Source organism: Cupressus sempervirens, chromosome 10, assembly GCF_028749045.1.
Source record: "Cupressus sempervirens isolate cs-2001-9-10 chromosome 10, ASM2874904v1, whole genome shotgun sequence".
NCBI classification, from domain to species: Eukaryota; Viridiplantae; Streptophyta; class Pinopsida; order Cupressales; family Cupressaceae; genus Cupressus; species Cupressus sempervirens.
The window spans coordinates 325,591,752-325,609,766 of record NC_143127.1 but is presented as its reverse complement, the minus strand read 5'-3'; the positions used below and the strand labels follow the sequence as shown (position 1 = coordinate 325,609,766).

General features: G+C 35.6%; 1 protein-coding gene across 3 annotated transcripts in view; it reads left to right on the top strand.

The window, feature by feature from the left end:
• LOC149533938 (ADP-ribosylation factor GTPase-activating protein AGD5-like) overlaps nucleotides 1-18,015 on the top strand; it is a 60,666-nt gene that overhangs the window by 33,213 nt on the left and 9,438 nt on the right. For all 3 annotated transcript variants that reach the window (XR_016358131.1, XM_089807654.1, XM_089807653.1), the window contains exons 4-6: nucleotides 11,729-11,783; nucleotides 11,889-11,979; nucleotides 12,164-12,446. Coding sequence is in view for 2 of the 3 variants with exons in the window: in XM_089807654.1 (XP_089663780.1) it covers nucleotides 11,729-11,783; nucleotides 11,889-11,979; nucleotides 12,164-12,446 (429 nt within the window). In the remaining variant the exon portion in view is untranslated. The remainder of the gene's footprint in view (nucleotides 1-11,728; nucleotides 11,784-11,888; nucleotides 11,980-12,163; nucleotides 12,447-18,015) is intronic.

The following is an 18,015-nucleotide window of genomic DNA, read 5'->3' as shown; positions in this document are numbered from 1 at the left end:
AATATCTTTTAAGCTGTTCTTGATATGCATATTGATGAAGTTTGGATCCTTAATTTTTCCTATTTCTCCTGAATATTCTCTAAAAGTTAAATTGTAGATCAATTTGTTGATTATGATTTTCCTGCTTACTTCATAGCTTAGATCTGTTTTCACCTATGCTCCACGGAGTTTTTGGGACGGGGACGTTTTCGGGGACGAGAACATGTTTCTGGTACGAGTATGGGTTGAAGCCAAAATTTAGGGGACGGGACCTCAGGGGACGGCTATAAAATATAGGAGATTTTAAATTTTTTATATATGGAGAATTAGACTTCTTTAGAGATATATTTCAAATATGCATATCATAACAATGATAACATTGATAAACAATTCACCATGGAATGCATGGAAATCGAAAACTATCAAGATTAAAATCAAAATGAGAATATGATATGATGATATAATAATATGATATCTTTGAATATCGCATACAATTAGCAAAAATGCCCAAAGGCTCCAAGTATCAATCTATCATCATCATGTATGAAATCAAAATGACATAATGAAAGTAAATACTAGAAGTGTAAATGAGATGTCCAACTCCATAATAATCAAAAGCAATAATGTATCTGAGTATCTGCAAAGCGAAAAGCCAAATATATGGCTGTCCTCTAGGAATCTAAATCTCTATCTAAATCAAGATCATCATCAATCTCTTCCTCTGAATTCCTCATCCAATGGAACACCAAGCAGCCTTGGGGGTGTGTTATCCTCATCAATTTGCTATGCATCCTCAGGATTAACATCCCAACGTAGTGCTGGAGTCTGTCGATACTCACGACTTTGTCGCTCCTGTAGTCGCAATACACTATGAACAACCACAAGCTTCTCCAATCGTCTAGAGGTAAGGTTGTTCCTCTTGACCGATTGAATGAAGCTATATGTAGACCAATTCCTCTCTGTAGCAGAGGAACTCGCAACTTGTGAGAGAAGACGGATGGCAAGGCCTTTTAGCTTAGGTGCGTCTCTACCATGCCATGTCCACCATCCAATTGGGTCCTTTTGAGCTAATGTAGCTCTATCAGTCCTCGCCTTTGGTCTGCCAAATGTTGGATCACGAAGACTAGCAAAGTCAAGCCATTGCCCTCGAATTTTTGCAGCATCCTCTGTACTATACATTTTTGAAAGGGCCTTGAAGAAGCCCTCCTTCACCTATATTGAACAAACAAAAATTAAGAAGTGAGAACTTAGAGTTTATAAACTTTACAAATAAAATAAATTTTTTAAAAACGTATTAGAAAATTAGAATTCTTTAACATAAATTAAACTCACCTCCTCATCACTAGATGGAGGCACTTTCCCAGGCCTTGGTGTATACCATTTTGGATTGATTGCATAGGCTGCCATATGAAGTGGGGTGTTCATAGTGTTCCACCTTTTTATTACAATGGGCTTAAGGTGCTCCTCATAGAACTCCAAAGTAGGTTCCTTATCTTTAACAGCTTGCTTGATCTGCTCAAGCATGCTATCAAAGGTCTCATAAATCTCTCCAAGGCTAGGAGAGTCAGTATCAACATATCTAATGACCTGCACAATAGGGTCAATGAAGGAGCAAATGTATCTGCAAATGAAACAAAATTGCAAGTGAGAAACATCATATGTTAAAAAAATCAGCAAGTTCTTAAATCAGAAATGTTTTTATTAAATCAGCAATAATAATTATGATGTCAATTATTTAAGTTTCTTACCTCATTGTGGTCCACCAATTCTCATCCAGGATTCTTTGTTTGACAAGTCTTCCATCTGGGGTGCTTGATTCATGCCATCTATTCCACTCTGCATTGAGCACCATGGATTGTAAGGCCTCTTGGACCTCAAGCATCCTCTCCAACAAAATGAAGTAGCTAGCATATCGAGTCTCCACAGGCATGAGGAATTCTTTTTTGGAAAATGTCCTAAATAATGCAAGAGATGTGTGATGATTGCAAATAAACATTTGCACGTCTCTAGCCTCGGACACCATAGTCTTTATTCAATCAATTTTCCCAAAGTCCTTCAAGGTGTTATTCAATGCATGCACACAACATGGGGTCCAAAAAATGTGTCTATAGGTGCTCTCTACTATCAATCTAGCTGATACACACACCCAGGTTGAATCAGTGACTACTTGCACAACATTTGAAGCCCTTACCTCTTCTATATCATCCTTCAAAATTTGAAATTGGAAGGATGCATCCTTCTTTTTTCCCAAAGAATCAATGGCTCTAAGAGAATAGGCCCCTGCTGTACTAGTGACAATAAGATTGATGAGTGGGCGATGTTTGATATCGGTCCAACCATCCATGATGATAGAACATCCATCACTTATCCATGTTTGTCTCATATCCTCCATCAAAATGTTTACTTTTGAGTACTCTTTATCAAGGATAGTGGTGCGTAATTTAGTCTCTCCTGGTGGTACAAATGAGGGACCAGCAGCATAAATATCTTGGCACATTTGTTTATAGAATGAGGAACGAGAAATATGGTATGGTATGCCATGAGCAACAAGAAATCTGCCAATGGACTCTTCAACTCTCTCTTTTGCTTGTATGTTAAATAAATCAGCCACATTCGTATCTCTCTTAGTCTTGGCCTTTCCCTTCCCTTTACTAGTAGTGCTAGTGGGAGTCAATGAGGGTGTGGGTGTGCTACTCGTAAGACCCCTGGATTTCAATAACTCCCCCTCCACATACGACCTATTGGCCTCGAGTTTTTCTTCATCTGTAATTTTTTTGCAACCTTTCACCCCTTGCCCACCTATCCATAAAAGATGGCAATACACTCTTGTGTAGCTCCCAAAATAATGCTTCTTACATATATGACACTCCCATTCCCTACTACCCCCCCAATTTTTTTGCTTATGCTTGTCTACTTTTGTGGCAAATTGTAGGAGAGGTTTCTTAGGGTTGAATGAGCCTTTGGCATATTGTTTTAGAGCTTTGGAAGGGCACTCAAATGGATTAGGCATTGCATCTTCCATAGGGACATCTACATTAGGCTCATCACTGGCTGCCCTAGGTCTTTTTCTTGGTCTTTGTAAATGTGACACTTGAGTTTCTTGCATGGCAACATCCATGCTATCATTGCTTCCCTCACTCTCACTGCTGCTCATGTTTTTGCCTTCGGAATTTACAATGTTTTATACTGCTGCAAGTTATGGAAAAAAAAACATTTCAATGTTCCATTCAACATGCCCTCTCTATGTCATTGAAAAAATTGAAAAATGACAACAAACAACAATGAAGTTTGAATCAAACATAAAGAAAATAAAAAACATACCTGGAATGAAGTAGAAATGAAGGCAAAATCTCCTCTTGCACCTCCAAAGCACACTCCTCTTTTGTTGTTGCTGTTTTCCTCTTCCTCTCCTTCTTCCCAACTTGCAAACAACTCCAAATGAACAATGAACTCCAAATTTGACTATTTAACAAGACATATTAGGGTTCCCCTAGTTTAGAAACTTCTAACATCCATGTGGGCCCCGAGCGGAATAGAAAAACATATTTTTTTTTGACTTTTAAGTCAGCCGTAACTTGCTGGGAAATAGGGGACGGCGTTGGCCATAGGGTATGGGTGAGGGATGGGAACAGAGTCCTCGGTATGAGATTCTATACCCCCATTTCGGCACTTTTTTTTTTTTTTGGAGTTTTGGGAACCGTCCCCTTTTCACCCCACTCGGGACATCATAGGGTACGGCCAGAATCGGTACCCATGTTCCCATTTCGTACCCGGTATGGGTATGAGGGTAAAAACCTAGGGGACGCGTCCCCGTGGAGCATAGGTTTTCACCAAGACTTGATTTTAATTTTTCTAGCGTCGATTCCTATGAGGGATCCTAGAGATTCGCCTATTCTCTTAATGATATTATTCTCCATTAACTCCAATGGTATATCTGTACATTCCATCCATTTGATTGATTGTTTATTTTTATTATGATTTTTGTTGAAGTTTGGTTGCCATACTATGAAATTAATGTGATGCCCCTTATAGAAATAGTTTGATAAACTTAAAATTTCATGTTTAGTTTATGTGTTCAAGCATTGTATAAACCAATTTTTGTCAGCATAGGGGGTTATATTACTTACATTTTTGCCCCATTTCTTGGCTAGATTGCGTTCCAGCTTACTTTTGAATTATGTTGGCTTGTTCCAGTGCGCATAAATGCCCTTCTCAATGCATTCCATCCATCTAGCTTCGCTGTGAGCATTGCTGATGATTATAGTGCTGCTGTTCTTGATTTTGGTTGAATGCCCTAGATTAGGGCTTCTTCCCTTGCTTAGATTAATTGCTTCTTGACTTTTCTTCCGATGTGGGGGGCTGTATGCCCCCTTTGTTGGAGGGAATGCTTCGTTCCCTATGTTATTTTTGAAGCTAAATGCTTGAGAGTCATATACTCCGGTTCGTGCCCGAATACTAGTCGGTGGAGGGCCTAGAGGTATATTGTTGGGTTCTGAAATTGTTTTAGGCCGATCCAGTTACTTTTTGTGGATGATCTTCCCCGAGCTAGGGATTTGGTCTTCCAAAATTGAGTATTTTGTTCTGGTAAAGAAATCTCTTTGAATCCGCAATCTTAGTGTTATGTCATCTTTTTTGCTTTGTGGTGATGATCGCCATTTTCGCCTTTTCTTATTTTGAACGATCTGCCATCCATCCTCGATTTTGCTATGCTGATTCTCTTGAATGACTACATTTTGTTCCACATGTAGGTGGATTAGGATTTCAAAGTTGTTTGTTTTGGTTTTGCAGGGTCGGTGATTTTGCTGGTTAGAAAAGAGGGCTTCAAACTGGTTCCTTGTTTGCAATAGGTCGATATCCTTTATCTGATGCCAATTTGCCTGGTGGAGAGGGGCAAATTTATTCCTGTGAATTCGTTTGAATGAGAATTCCTTCGAGGAATTCACTGTATTCGCCATTTTTAAAAACATAAAAAATATTATTATTTTATTGATAGTAAATATAAAATATTATTATTTTACTAATAGTGAATAAATAAATATACATAAAATATACACACATTATAAATGTACATACAGATATTGATAAAGAAATAATAAACATAATAATAAAAAAAATATTTTATCTTATTATCTTTTTAAAAATTAAAACCTCAAGAAAAATATAAAAATGTTAGCGCATAATAATAATAATACAGTTTAACATTATTATCTTATTAAACTTTAAAACCTCTAAAAATAAAAAATAAAAATGTTATCAAACCGTCGGCTCGAATTAGCGAAGTGAATGCAGGACACAAACATATCAAGCAAATGATAGGATGGAGCCGACGGGCGGCTGAGGTAGAGTAAGGCGATTTGGCATGAGCTTCAAACATGATCCTCCAATGATACTATGACATTCAGACGCAATCTTTTTGCTAGTGATTTTTTTTGCCCAAATGGAGCTTCAGATACGTAGACGAAGGGCATGTTTTAGAATATGGTTTTGCCCTAAAATCAAAAAATGGCTTTGTACAAATTTTATAATGAACTTGGCAATTTTTTTCCATTTTTTATAAGTTAGCCAAATTTTGAATTTGAAGCCGAAAATTTGGCGAAACTTGTGACTAAGAGTCCAACCATCTAAGTAATATCGGTTTTTAGAATGTCCGCTCAGTTATAGACGAACATGTCTGAATAATTGGCACCACCGACATCATGTGATCTATACAAGGCAGGCATGCCTTTAACAACCTTGGCCAAGGTTTTTGGATGGGTTCTAATACTTGATCACCACCGCTTGACTTGACAACAGGGTAAGTTAAATGGACATGCATGAGCTATTAAATGGTTCGTTTAAAGTAATAAAATTATCATATCAATTCTGATTCTATTTTCTTGTTCTTGTAGAACCTTCTTCCACCTCTTCATCCTCTAACTTGGCCAACCAGTCGGGTGAGTCCTGGGTGTCTAGTCTTAGAGAATATCAACTTGTTTGCTGAAACTCAGCTGATGGAAAAACAATAATATATATTCAGTACTGGCACAATACAACCCTTAAGACTTGAGAACTTGACTTAAGCAAACTTAAGAGGATTAAAACTTGGATCTGAAAGACCAGCTGAAACAAAGAGGAAATCTTAGCATGACATGTGTATTTGGTTCAGACTTAACATGGTGAGATAGCTTGATGAAATGTGCTATTCGATATCACAGCCAAGCATCGCTATTTAGATATCATTGAAACTATCCTTGCATCTGTACTATCGAATGCAAAACATATACCAAATAAGATTGGGAAAACTGATCACATAATGTGATGAATGAAAGATGTGGAACTTTGCTCAACTCCGAATGGCCGGCTCTCGAAATTTGAGTTTTCAAATGCGGAGCTCAGAATTGAAGACCATTCAATGACAATATCAGTAACTCAAATTCATCTTCAATGTTGGTTGCAGAAATAAGAAAAGAAGAAGGGAAGAGAGAACGGAAATAAAACTACAGAATTCAGGTGTTAGCTCACAGACTTGTATTTGAGCATGAAGACATATGGAAATAATATAGAGGCTTGAAGGAAGCCGCGGATCTTGGTAGTAGTTATAAAAGAAAGATTACCAGCTTCTGGGTTCACCGATTTTAAAAGAAGATGGCCAAGTGTACTTCTCGTCCCTTATAGAGACTTATAATTATGAGAAAAGAATTCAAAGACTTCCATATAAATATATATTTGCACGCACACACACACACACATATATATTATTTCGAATGGTGACATCATATTATCATTTTGTCCAAGGTTATGCCTATTAGGATACACATCTAAATAAGTGTATATTTGGGAGATTATTTTATATTCATATCCTTTCAAGGTATATTTATATTTATGTATACATATATTAATAGAGATGAGCTTGTATAATTTAATACTATGGTGGCACCATACTTACATGCGTGCACACACACATAATTTTGAAGTGATGAGAATGTCAACATAAACCATTAAAGGTACGCATTTTGATTATGTTAAAATATTTAATTATTGATTGTCCAATAGCTCATGTGTGTCCAATGAATGTACCCTGTTATGTAGTCGCTAGGTCCTTACCAAGATAGTTAGAAGCTATACCTGTCGATTGGACATATGGACTAAGGCAGTGCCCAATTCTGTAGATCCCGTTAAGCAATGCTTCTCCCCTTCGTCTGCGCCTGCAACCACCATTTAACATTTTCCACAATAATAACAAGTTCTCATAATAAATCCATATCAATATATAACATAGGTAATAGTAAAGAAATTTGTTAATAACTTAATAACCATCATTTCGAAACCAAGCAACTGTTAACTAGCATCATCAACATATGACAAGTAACAGTTAACTACCATCATCATTAAACGGTTATACATAGTAATTGATGACAACCAATTTCTATGAAACACCGGTTATATAACCACCCTTTTCACATGAATAGGAAAAACAATAGTTTTTATCTAATCAACTCAACAGATATAATAATTTTAAATAGGTCAAAATTTTGGGATGTAATAGAACCAATATTTGCCAACTCCTCTCTTTGCTTCTTCGTTTCCATTAATTGTTCAAATGTAAAATGCACAAACAACCTCAAGAGGTGCTAATTTACATGGCTCAATGGCCATGTATCCCGATAATATGGTATTGAAATCTATTGATGCTAGGGTGATTAATTTATTTACAATATTTATATTTAACTTGACCTTTTGACCTGGTTTCTTAGCCATAGGTTTAGGTGGAGGAGGAATAGATATTGGGGAATAATGTTTTTACTTTTCAAAACCTCAAGGCTGCTGCAAGAAGACTATTACAAAAAAATTAACAGTAATGCATTGTGTTTTATAGACTAATACAGAAGAGTAGTTTGTCCCAAAAAAATAGGGTTTTTAAAGTTTTTTGAATTTTTGAGTCTTGATTCTTTTCCTTTTATATTTGAAGTCAAATGTCAAAGTTCAATGAAAGAACAATCAACAAACCCTACATTGTTTCAAGAAAAGAATTGTAAACACATTTTTATAAACTTCTCAATAATGTAGGTTTTGCTGATTGTTCTTTCATTGAAGTTTAAAATTTGAATTTGAAAGGAAAAGATTCAACTTCAACAATTGGAAAGTTCAGAAAAACAATGAAGGTTGTTGTTTGGAAAATACAAAATCCCAAAAAATCTATAACATTTCCCTCTTGCCTCTTACAACAAACTTGAAATGAGATGAGAGCTCTTTGCAATTGCTGGTATGGACTGATGCTCCAACTGAAACTATTACACTGTCCCAATTTGATTTGTTGAAGATTTTTAGCTCTTCATGCTTGTTGGTTGCACTTCTGTGACTCTTTTTATTTCTCAACTCACTCTTCTCCTCTTTTCTTGCCAATAGAATGAAATGAGGTTCCTTATAGGGTTGCAAAGATAGAACAAAAAAATAATTAAACTTTGTGATTTTATGCTTTTGTAGCAAATAAAATTCGCATCACTGGTGAAGTCATGTCATCAGGACCAGTTAGGTCACGTGCAAACTTGCAAGTCACATGAGTTCAGCCCTAGACTTGGCCAAGTCTGAGTCCAGGCCCTTGGGACTTGCCGAGGGTCATTTGGCCTGGTACTTGCCAAGTTTGGGTGAGCTCAGGAACTCTGCCATGTACAAATCACACCATTCTCTAGCCAGATCCTTGCTCCTTGTACACATTGCACAACTTATCCAAGCACACTGATTTAGATGCCACAGTTGCACAACTTGCCCAAATCTCTAATGGTGAACAATAGGCAGCATTTGAACATGACACATAGTTACTGCGAGTGGCATGGGGTATGGTTTAAATGAAGTTGGACCAAATGCTGACCTTGATGCCTTTGATCATAATGTAGATGAATATGAATATTAAATATAAAATATGGCTTGTAATTTGAATATTTATTGTTTAATGACATTTGAGACTCTTGCAAATTATGAATATGATATATGAGGTATTTTATTTATAATTTTGTTGGGAACTAGGGATTTATGAGTATCATGCTTCTAACTTATTATTATTGTATGCTGGAAGAGCATGTGTGCTGCTTATATAAATTATCATATATGTGTGTGTGTGTTTGTGTTTATTCCCAAAATTGATGTGTAAGTTTTGGCACTTTTATGCACTAAAAACTAAGATCAAAAGCATGGTCTGGGAAGTGTCTTTGGCAGATGTCATTTGACGCAGTCAAAGTGCAAACACTTCTCTTGTTTATGATGGCTTAGGGAAGAATGACACTAGCATCTGTGTCCAGAATATTAAGGGCTCAATGGTATTATCCTTATCAAAGATAAGTTTTCTACTCCTGTTATTAATGTTTGTATAATAAGTTTGATAGGGTGGTGATTATACCAATTTAGATCTTAGATATGGTTATCACTAAATTAGAATCGAAGTGGAGCTTCCAAAAACTGCTTTCCAAACATGAGTATCTTAATGAATTCTGGTGATGTCATTTGATCTCACAAATGGTCCTATATTTTAAAGTTTGATGAATCTGTAGTCAAGCTACTTTTTGATAAGTTGTTTTTTTGATGACATTCTCAGTAATGACAAGCCATAGAATGAAAATTTCACAAAGTTTTGAAGCAGCACAAAATTTATGTCAAGGTTTCCAATTGTGTTTGGAATATAAAAAGGAGAATACCTTGGTCAGATAGTCTCAGTCTCTCATATGGAGGTGTAAATTTGTATTGCAATAAAATCAAGGCAATGCTTGACTTGCAGATTCCTAAGAATCTCAAGAACTGAATATAATTTTCTCAGGTCTTATGACATATTACCGTTGATTTGTCTAGAACTATGGATGGATTGCACTTCCTCTTAGAGTCCTGTCGAAGAAGGGTGCAATTAATCTGAATGAAGAATCAACTAGAACTATTGAGCAACTCAAACAATCTATGTGTACTACTCAATTTTTACTGTTAAATGTAATGCTTCCAGCCGTGGCATTTGTTCAGTTCAGATTCAAGAGGGAAGACCTATGGCTTTCAGAAGATGCCAACTAAAGGGCAAGAATATACTCAAAGCCAATCTATGGGAAGGAGAAGTTTGTGGTTCTACATTAAGTCATGTTTTCACTAGTACGAGTGACACTTAAATGTAAAGATGGATCACGATAGTTTCTTGTACTTCTTGGAGCAAAGGCTATCATGAGTGGAAGTTCAATCTAGGGTTCAAGCAGTGGAAGAGCTTATTCAACATCAATATGATGTTATCTGGAGTCTCAAAGAGAATTTAGCTATGGCATGGAAGCAATTGAAATGTCAGGTTGACTGTTATAGAAGTGAATGACATTTGTGGCGAATGATTGTGTATTTTTTAGACTACACAGTCTGTAAATTAGCAAAATAAGGATAAGAATTCAGCACCCAAATATCATGTTTCGTACACATTGTTGCAGTGAATCTTGTAAGAGTGGGTGATAACATCGGGTACTCTCTGTAATTGGAACTGGAAGCATTATCTGCACTAGGAGATATGGGACGAGGACTAGGATGATCATATAATCTCTCATTAAATGAAAAAATTTGCCAAGAGGAGATGCAACTATATAAGACAATTCTTCTTTGCAGGTTGTGGGAGGCATGGCATGGCCCCAACCCATTGAATATATTATGATATAGAGTGGCTGGCTTCTGGCACACAGAACCTTTGACTTTTCTTTTAGTTCTCAGATATAATAAGTACATTGGTAGTCTGTTTTATTGGGATCACAGAATCACAATAACTTATTAGTTATTTATATCAGATAGGAGCTAGCAGTCAAATGTTTTATATCATATTGTGATTTCTGGTCTTCTTGTAAAACTTTTTGAAGGTCATCTTGTAGTGGTTTGAATTTCAGCCTAATATGCACTTGCAGTATTTTGCTCTCATTTTGTTCATATTGTTTGGATCTGCTCCTTGTATGCATGGATTCTTCCATTATGCTCTTGCAATGTTGTGGTTTTGTGATACGGTGATATTAATCTATTCATTTATCTTCAAAGTAGTTTCCAGTGAGAAATGACAAAGGTCACTTGTTTATTTCTATTTTCAGTCCTAATTTTGCAAGCTTTAAACTATTTTAGAAAAACATAATCTATTGTTGTGAGAGTACAAGTTTTTCCCTTGACTTTATGTATATCCATAGTGCAAGGATAATAAATTTCTATTTTCAGTCCTAATTTTGCAAGCTAGAAATTATTTTAGAACAGCCTAATCTTATTGTTGTGAGAGTACTTGGGTTTCCCTTGACTTTATGTATTTCCACAGTGTAAGGATAATAAATTAATAATTATTTCTCCAATGTGCTTTTCTTCAAGGTTTCTGTGATGATTAACCATTTGGAGTGTACTCAGAAAATTTCTTGCTTGCTTTCGTAGAACTTGTCATAAACATCATTACAATAGCTTAATGGGATTCTTCTGTTTACGTTATGATTGTTTATAATTTGGGGGGAACCTCATCTGTTTTCTAAAGAATGTTCTTCTCAAAAGTTTCAAATGAACTGCAACATGGTAAGGTAAATACTGTGCAAGAGTGGATTTGCAGTCAATTGTTTTTGTGGAAATATATTTCTTCAAGAAATCAGAGGTCTTATCTAAAACTGAATGATTTTTCTTTTTTAAAATCAATCTTTTGTCTCATATAATTTGATCTGACCCTTTCTGAGTATTTTCTGCTAAGGCTTTTTGGTGAATCATGCTTAATGTATCTTGATAATTGACAATAATCTTCATTCAGGTACGATCTGCTACACTAGATACATGGCTTCCAGAGCAAGTTGCCTTTATTCAAAGTAAATCTTTGTACATAACTTCAAATTCTTATACAATTCAGTGTTTCGTCAATAATAATTTAATATAGATATACAAAAGTCATGATAAACTACATTTGATTGCAGGCATGGGCAATGCAAAGGCAAATAGTTTTTGGGAAGCAGAACTGCCCCCAAATTATGATCGTGTTGGACTTGAAAATTTTATTCGTGCTAAGTATGTGTCAATGAAGAGCATCACTGTTCTTTCTGATTTCAGTTAACTCTCTTGGAGAAATTTGTAATGCCATTCATTCATTTCTATAAAAAGTGTTTCTTGTTGTAATTCATAAAATAATATAATTTCTTATTAATATTGTGGATTTTATCTAATTTTACTATCTTCATTTTATATGCTTTAGGTATGAGGAGAGGAGATGGGTTCCACGTAACTCCAGATCACCTCCAAGGATAGTAGATGAGAAACATATCTCTGCAGATAAGCAGTGGACTGTAAATGGTGGAAAGGATCATAGAGGCAATGACCATAGCTGGAACAGAAAACTAATCCAGGAGACTTCACAAAGAGTTGAACATCAACTAGGGAACGATACAGGGCCTTCTCATACAGACAATGAAGCTGCGCAAAATCAGGCACAAAAGCATGAAAGCTCTGCATTGCAAGATGCAAAAAAATTGCATCAAGTAAGTTTTTTCTAATGTACATATTCCATTATATTCACCCTACTATTTCAAGGGCATTTTAATTTTTTATCTCATAAAAATTTAAAAAAGCATTTTATATCCTTTGTCCTCTGGTAACTAATGATCACCATTCCCACTGAAATGGTTGCAGTACTCTGTTTGCTTGTGCGCATATGTATATGTCAATTCCTTTGTCAACGAAGGACCCCCAAGACTTGGCTCTCCAGTCAATTAATTGGCTGTTTCATACACATCTGAATGCTTGCCAGATAACATATCCATCTATTCATCCATCTGTTTATCTCTGTCTATGCTAATCTATGTTGGATATACAAAAAATAAAAAAGTTGCTTATCTATTCATCTTCTCATATGCAAACTTTCTTTGCATGGAAACCACGTGTATGGTGTATATATTCTTTATAAAAGTTGATTTTATTTTATCCATTATTATTATGAGGTTAAAATCAATTAGGTATAAAAATTTCAATTTAGAAAATATAAATAAATATAATGTTAAAATGAAGTGGGAAAAATGAGCCTTTTTCCCACAAGGAGGGTATGATATGTGCAGGACTTGCATTTTGTTGTGATGTAAAAATGACATTATCATTTGCCTATAGTCATAATATATTTTCCTCTGCCAACCCTTACTATTTAAAGTGCATTTTATTTGTAGACCGAAATTGACATTGGGATTTATGTACTCTTAGTATTGTGGATGTTGAATTTATTCAACCATATATATTAAATGATAGTCAAACAATTTCATGCAGTTTAACTATAGTATGACTAAAGTAAGATGTACTTTTTTTCAAGTAAGTCAATCGAACATAATTGTGGACAGTAGTAAGCTATAATTTGAAACTGTTTAACTATAGCACAATTAAAATAATCCGAAGTTTTCTTTTGAGTAATATCAATTGAAAACCATAATATTGGAAATTAGTTGTCAGAAACTTACATTATCTGCAAGCAGTAGTTTAACTTTAAACTGGTTAAACATGTCTATTTAAATAAGGTTGCCTTATGAAACTGCATGTGCACTTTTAAATTGCATGGACTAGATAGATATGGAAAATGCTTCCCTGATTTTTTGGTTTTGTAAGGTTGCCCAAATAAAAATAAAGTAAAATAAAAATTTAATTGAAAATCATAATTTTGGAAATTTGTTGCCAGCAACTTACATGATCTACAAGCAGCAGTTTAATTTTAATCTGCTTAATTGTGTATTTTTAAAAATCTGTTGCCTTATGAAACTGCAAATGCACTATTCAATTTCATGGAATGGATACACATGGAAAGTGCTTTTTTTCGTTTTTTGTTTTGCAAGGTTGCTCAAATAGAATAAAATAAATTTGAACTTTGACCTTGAATCTGTAGACTTAATGAAATTCATTCTCTTAAATTTCCTTGATATTTTTGGTGGCATTCTGTCTGTCTTTACCATGGCTGTCTAGGAGAGAGAGTATTCCGGGAGATGCTAAAACAAACCAAGTGAATTTTAGGTTTTAAATCCCACTCTCAAACAATTCCCTGAAATTGTAATGGGTATTGGGAGTTGAGTTAAGGTCTATGAAAAACAGTGCATTTTTATTCTGTTTCTCCTTGTACATAGAACATCAGTTTAATGTTTATATTTTCACATCCTCTGACCATTGCATTTAACAACCATATTCTATGGTAATTTGGAACTAGGATTTGACGTCTTAGACACTTCCTTACAATTAAAAGATTATACAGGAAATGCTAGGGGCATGCTTGATCAAATCTCTCTTTTGGTTCTGCATAGCGATATGATGGAAATATGTGTTGAGTTATATAATATCATTTCTTGCTACAAAAACCTAATGATCAAGGTACATGAACTGGATGATGCATTTGAGTTAAGTGCATATTTTGTTGAAATAGGATTTCCTTTCTATGGAAAGGAGGCATGGAGTTTCTATGCGGATCTGTCTTATACCTCATGTGTAAGATAAATTATTTGGAATGTTGGAAGCCTTATCTGAGATGATATTGCATCTATACTGAAGCTTTGATGAAATGATATTTTTGAATATACAGGGATTGTGTCAAGTGGGCTATATCATATAATTGCTCAACATAGAAAACCCCAAAACTGCATGATTTAGTTGATTTCTTCAACAAAAGATCTTCTTTTCCTCAAGATGCAACTGTTTTCTTTTTTCTATTGGGAACAAGTTTGAGCTGTTTGTCAACTACATCTTTTAGCTATGTTCCATGGAGTCTCAAGATGGGGGACACAATGGTGGTTGGAGTTGTATTGGTAGAATCTCTAGCGGGGTCCAGGGACAGTACACCTTGTGTGTTCCTTATTCGAATACAAGGACAGATTAAGGGGTGGATTCCACACTCCCCCCCACCCCCAACCAAGGGCAAATTAAGGCCTTCAAAATCACACACCTTTATGGAGCATGCTTTTTTCACAAATTTTCTGGTGAGAATTTTGTACTAAGGAAATATAATTAAAATTATAATAAAGAGAGCCTTAAGTAAAATTACAATATAAAATAAGGTCTCTTAAAGTTTATTTTATGTGATTCCTCTCAAATATCAATCATTATGTCTTTTGATCCTTTGGAGATAAGGTCTATTTAAAAGAGGCCAAGATAGGATGAAGCATATTGATCAACCATTCCATTTCTGATTTCTACTTCTTGTTGGAGCATGGGATTTTGGTTCAATTAGTTTGAAGACAAAATCCCTCTAGTTTGAGAATTAGAGGATGAAATCCTTTTTCACCAGAGGATTAGAGGATGAAAATCTTTGAGTTAGACTTGGTGCTATCTCACCCAGAGATCTTAAATGAGCTTCAAGTTGATAAATACATCAAACCTATGATAAAATATCTGTTAAATTTGCATATAATATTATCTTGAGAACTTGTGGCTTTTCTCGGAGAGATGATCATCTTTAGTTGTAGTGGCACATATGGTTGATAATAGAATTGGCAGCTTAAAATTGTTGTGTGTTGATAACAATATAGAATTTTTAATTGCATAGGGTGACTTTTATTCAGTGTAACCCGGAGACTCGCACCCCCCTCCCAAACCTTGAAGTACTCATGCCCAAGACATCCCTACACTGGGTACTTGAGTACCCAAGCACCCCCACCTCCACCATTCCGCAACCATGCTACCGCTGGGATGTTTACTTGAATTTATATTTGAATTTTGATTTTTGAATGTTACTATTGGGTATGTAATACATTACTATGTTGAATGTCAATGGTTCTAATTTATGTTGCAATTTTGCTATGTTTAAGTATTTTAATTTCGTATGTTCTAGTGAACTATTGAAAGATCATTTCATGACTAGCATTTCAAGTTCTATATGTATACTACACAACACCCCTCTCTGGCCCGTCCTCCCCTTGCTACCATCCCCTGGCCGTCCCCCCACCATCCCGAAAATGAGGCCCATTTTCCCCATGTCCCAGATCCCGAAGTACCCCCGTACTGGTGTAACCTTGTTTTTGTTCCATAAAACCTCAATGATGCAATCCATCCGTTACAAGGTCTAAAGTGGTGGCAATTCATTTTCAAGAGTTGCAGTTCTGTTCCTTCTTGTGTGGTTCTGGGATTCCAACTGTCAGTAATCTGAATTCTTTTTATATTGCAAAACAACGATTTGAACCCTTCCCAGTGCTTACAGTTTGGGCATTGGGTTTCACGAGACTTTTGTGTTTAAGTGCAATATTTTATATGCTTCAACTTTTATGTATATGAAATATGTCTATACATTTATTGCCTTAACTTATAGTATGAAATGTTGTATTAATAAAAATGGATTAAGAATTGGACGACATGCATGTTTGTAACCGAGTTACTAGTTGATGGGTACTGGTGATTGTATAGGAAATGAGCATTCGCAAAAAGTTTGAAAATCACACATTTTTGCAAATGGCATACCTGTATCATTAAAGAATTGATAGCCCTTATTTTTGCTATGCCAAATTTTTTGAAGATTTATTATGAAAATACTTTGAATTATGTTGCATTGTTAGGGTTTGTGCTTTATTGTTATCAATTTCCAGAATGCAACCCTAACCTGGTTTATTTTTGCCCTAGCTCAATGTTGAAAACCTTGCCCTAGTGGAATAATATGATATCCTAAGGATGTGTCTTCACCATTGTCATGAATAATTTCATTAAATCCGCAATCATTTTACCCTTACCCTAGGTTTCATTCTTAGCGCAAGATTGTATGTCATTCAAATCATATGTTACGATCTTACGATCAAGGGTTGGGTGTCTAGTTGTGAGCTTCAAATATCGCTCTCCCGATGTTACAATATAAGGATTAGCGGAGGATCGTAGGGGTAAAGTTTGAGTCTCTTGATCTTAAGATATGTTATGGTCGTAGCATCGCAAGTATTCAAAATGAGGTCTCTGATCTTACGATTTCCCCTTGTGTCATGTCATCTTAAGTATATGATGGAAAAGGTTTGAAAACCAAGGTGTACAATGTTGCGACAAACAGGTGATCGTGGAATTGTAAAAGCAGAATGGAGGCTCTTGACCATGCAATGAAGTAGTGATCATAAGATCGCAAGGACATAAACTTGCAAAGGTAATTTGCCAAGTTTCGATCTTTCGACAAATGGGTGATCGAGACATTGTGAAGGTCTTCATGAAGACTTCCGAAGATATGAAAAGGTCATGATCATAGGATCATGGAAGCAAATTTTGAGGTGTTCGATGGCATGTTAAAGAGATGATTGTAAGATTGTAAAGATCAGATGATAAAGCAAGGTGGGGCCAGGCGCATTTGCATGAGTTTTTAAGACATGTGGCAAGTCATATCTTCCGATGCTACAACAAGTAGTAGATCATAAGATCTCAAGGGCAAGTCTAAAGCTTTACGAAGCTACGAAGCAGTGTGGGATCATGAGATCATAAAGATAAAAATTAAAGCTTCCGAGGCTACGATGAAGAAAGCATAATTGTTGTTGTGTGGTTGTAGGTTAATGATAGCTGCTAAAGATAACCTCCGATGCTATGAAGTCAGTTTACCGATTGTTGTCGAGAGGTCGTAATGAAGAAAAAATGAGGACATGATGTTATGACAATGTTGTGCTTGTAACATTGTAAGGGTTTGAAGGACAACTGCCGAAGTTACGAAATGGTGCGCTAAACTGTGATTGTAAGATTGTGAGGCAAAGGAAAGCAAGATAAGATGCTATGCCAATGTGTTTAAACCGTGTCTTGTGAGATCGTAAGAGACTTAAAGGTAAGCTCCGATGTCATAGTAACTGATGTGTTGTGAGATTGTAAAGGCCATTTTCAAAATTTACGATAACACGATAAAGGTTTTGATTTCAAACGATTGTAAGATCGTAGAGCCAAAGTTCCCTGCCTAAGATGATACAAAGGACTCCTTCAATGTATCATAAGATCGTAAACCCTAGTTTGACATGAAAAAGTGAACTTTACTTTCTGAGCTGGAATAACGACAAGAAACCTTGGCCAATGAAATTTGAGTAAAGTACAAAAGTTCTTGAGCTGGAATAGTTATGTGGATGCTCCATTTGAGATGACAGACAA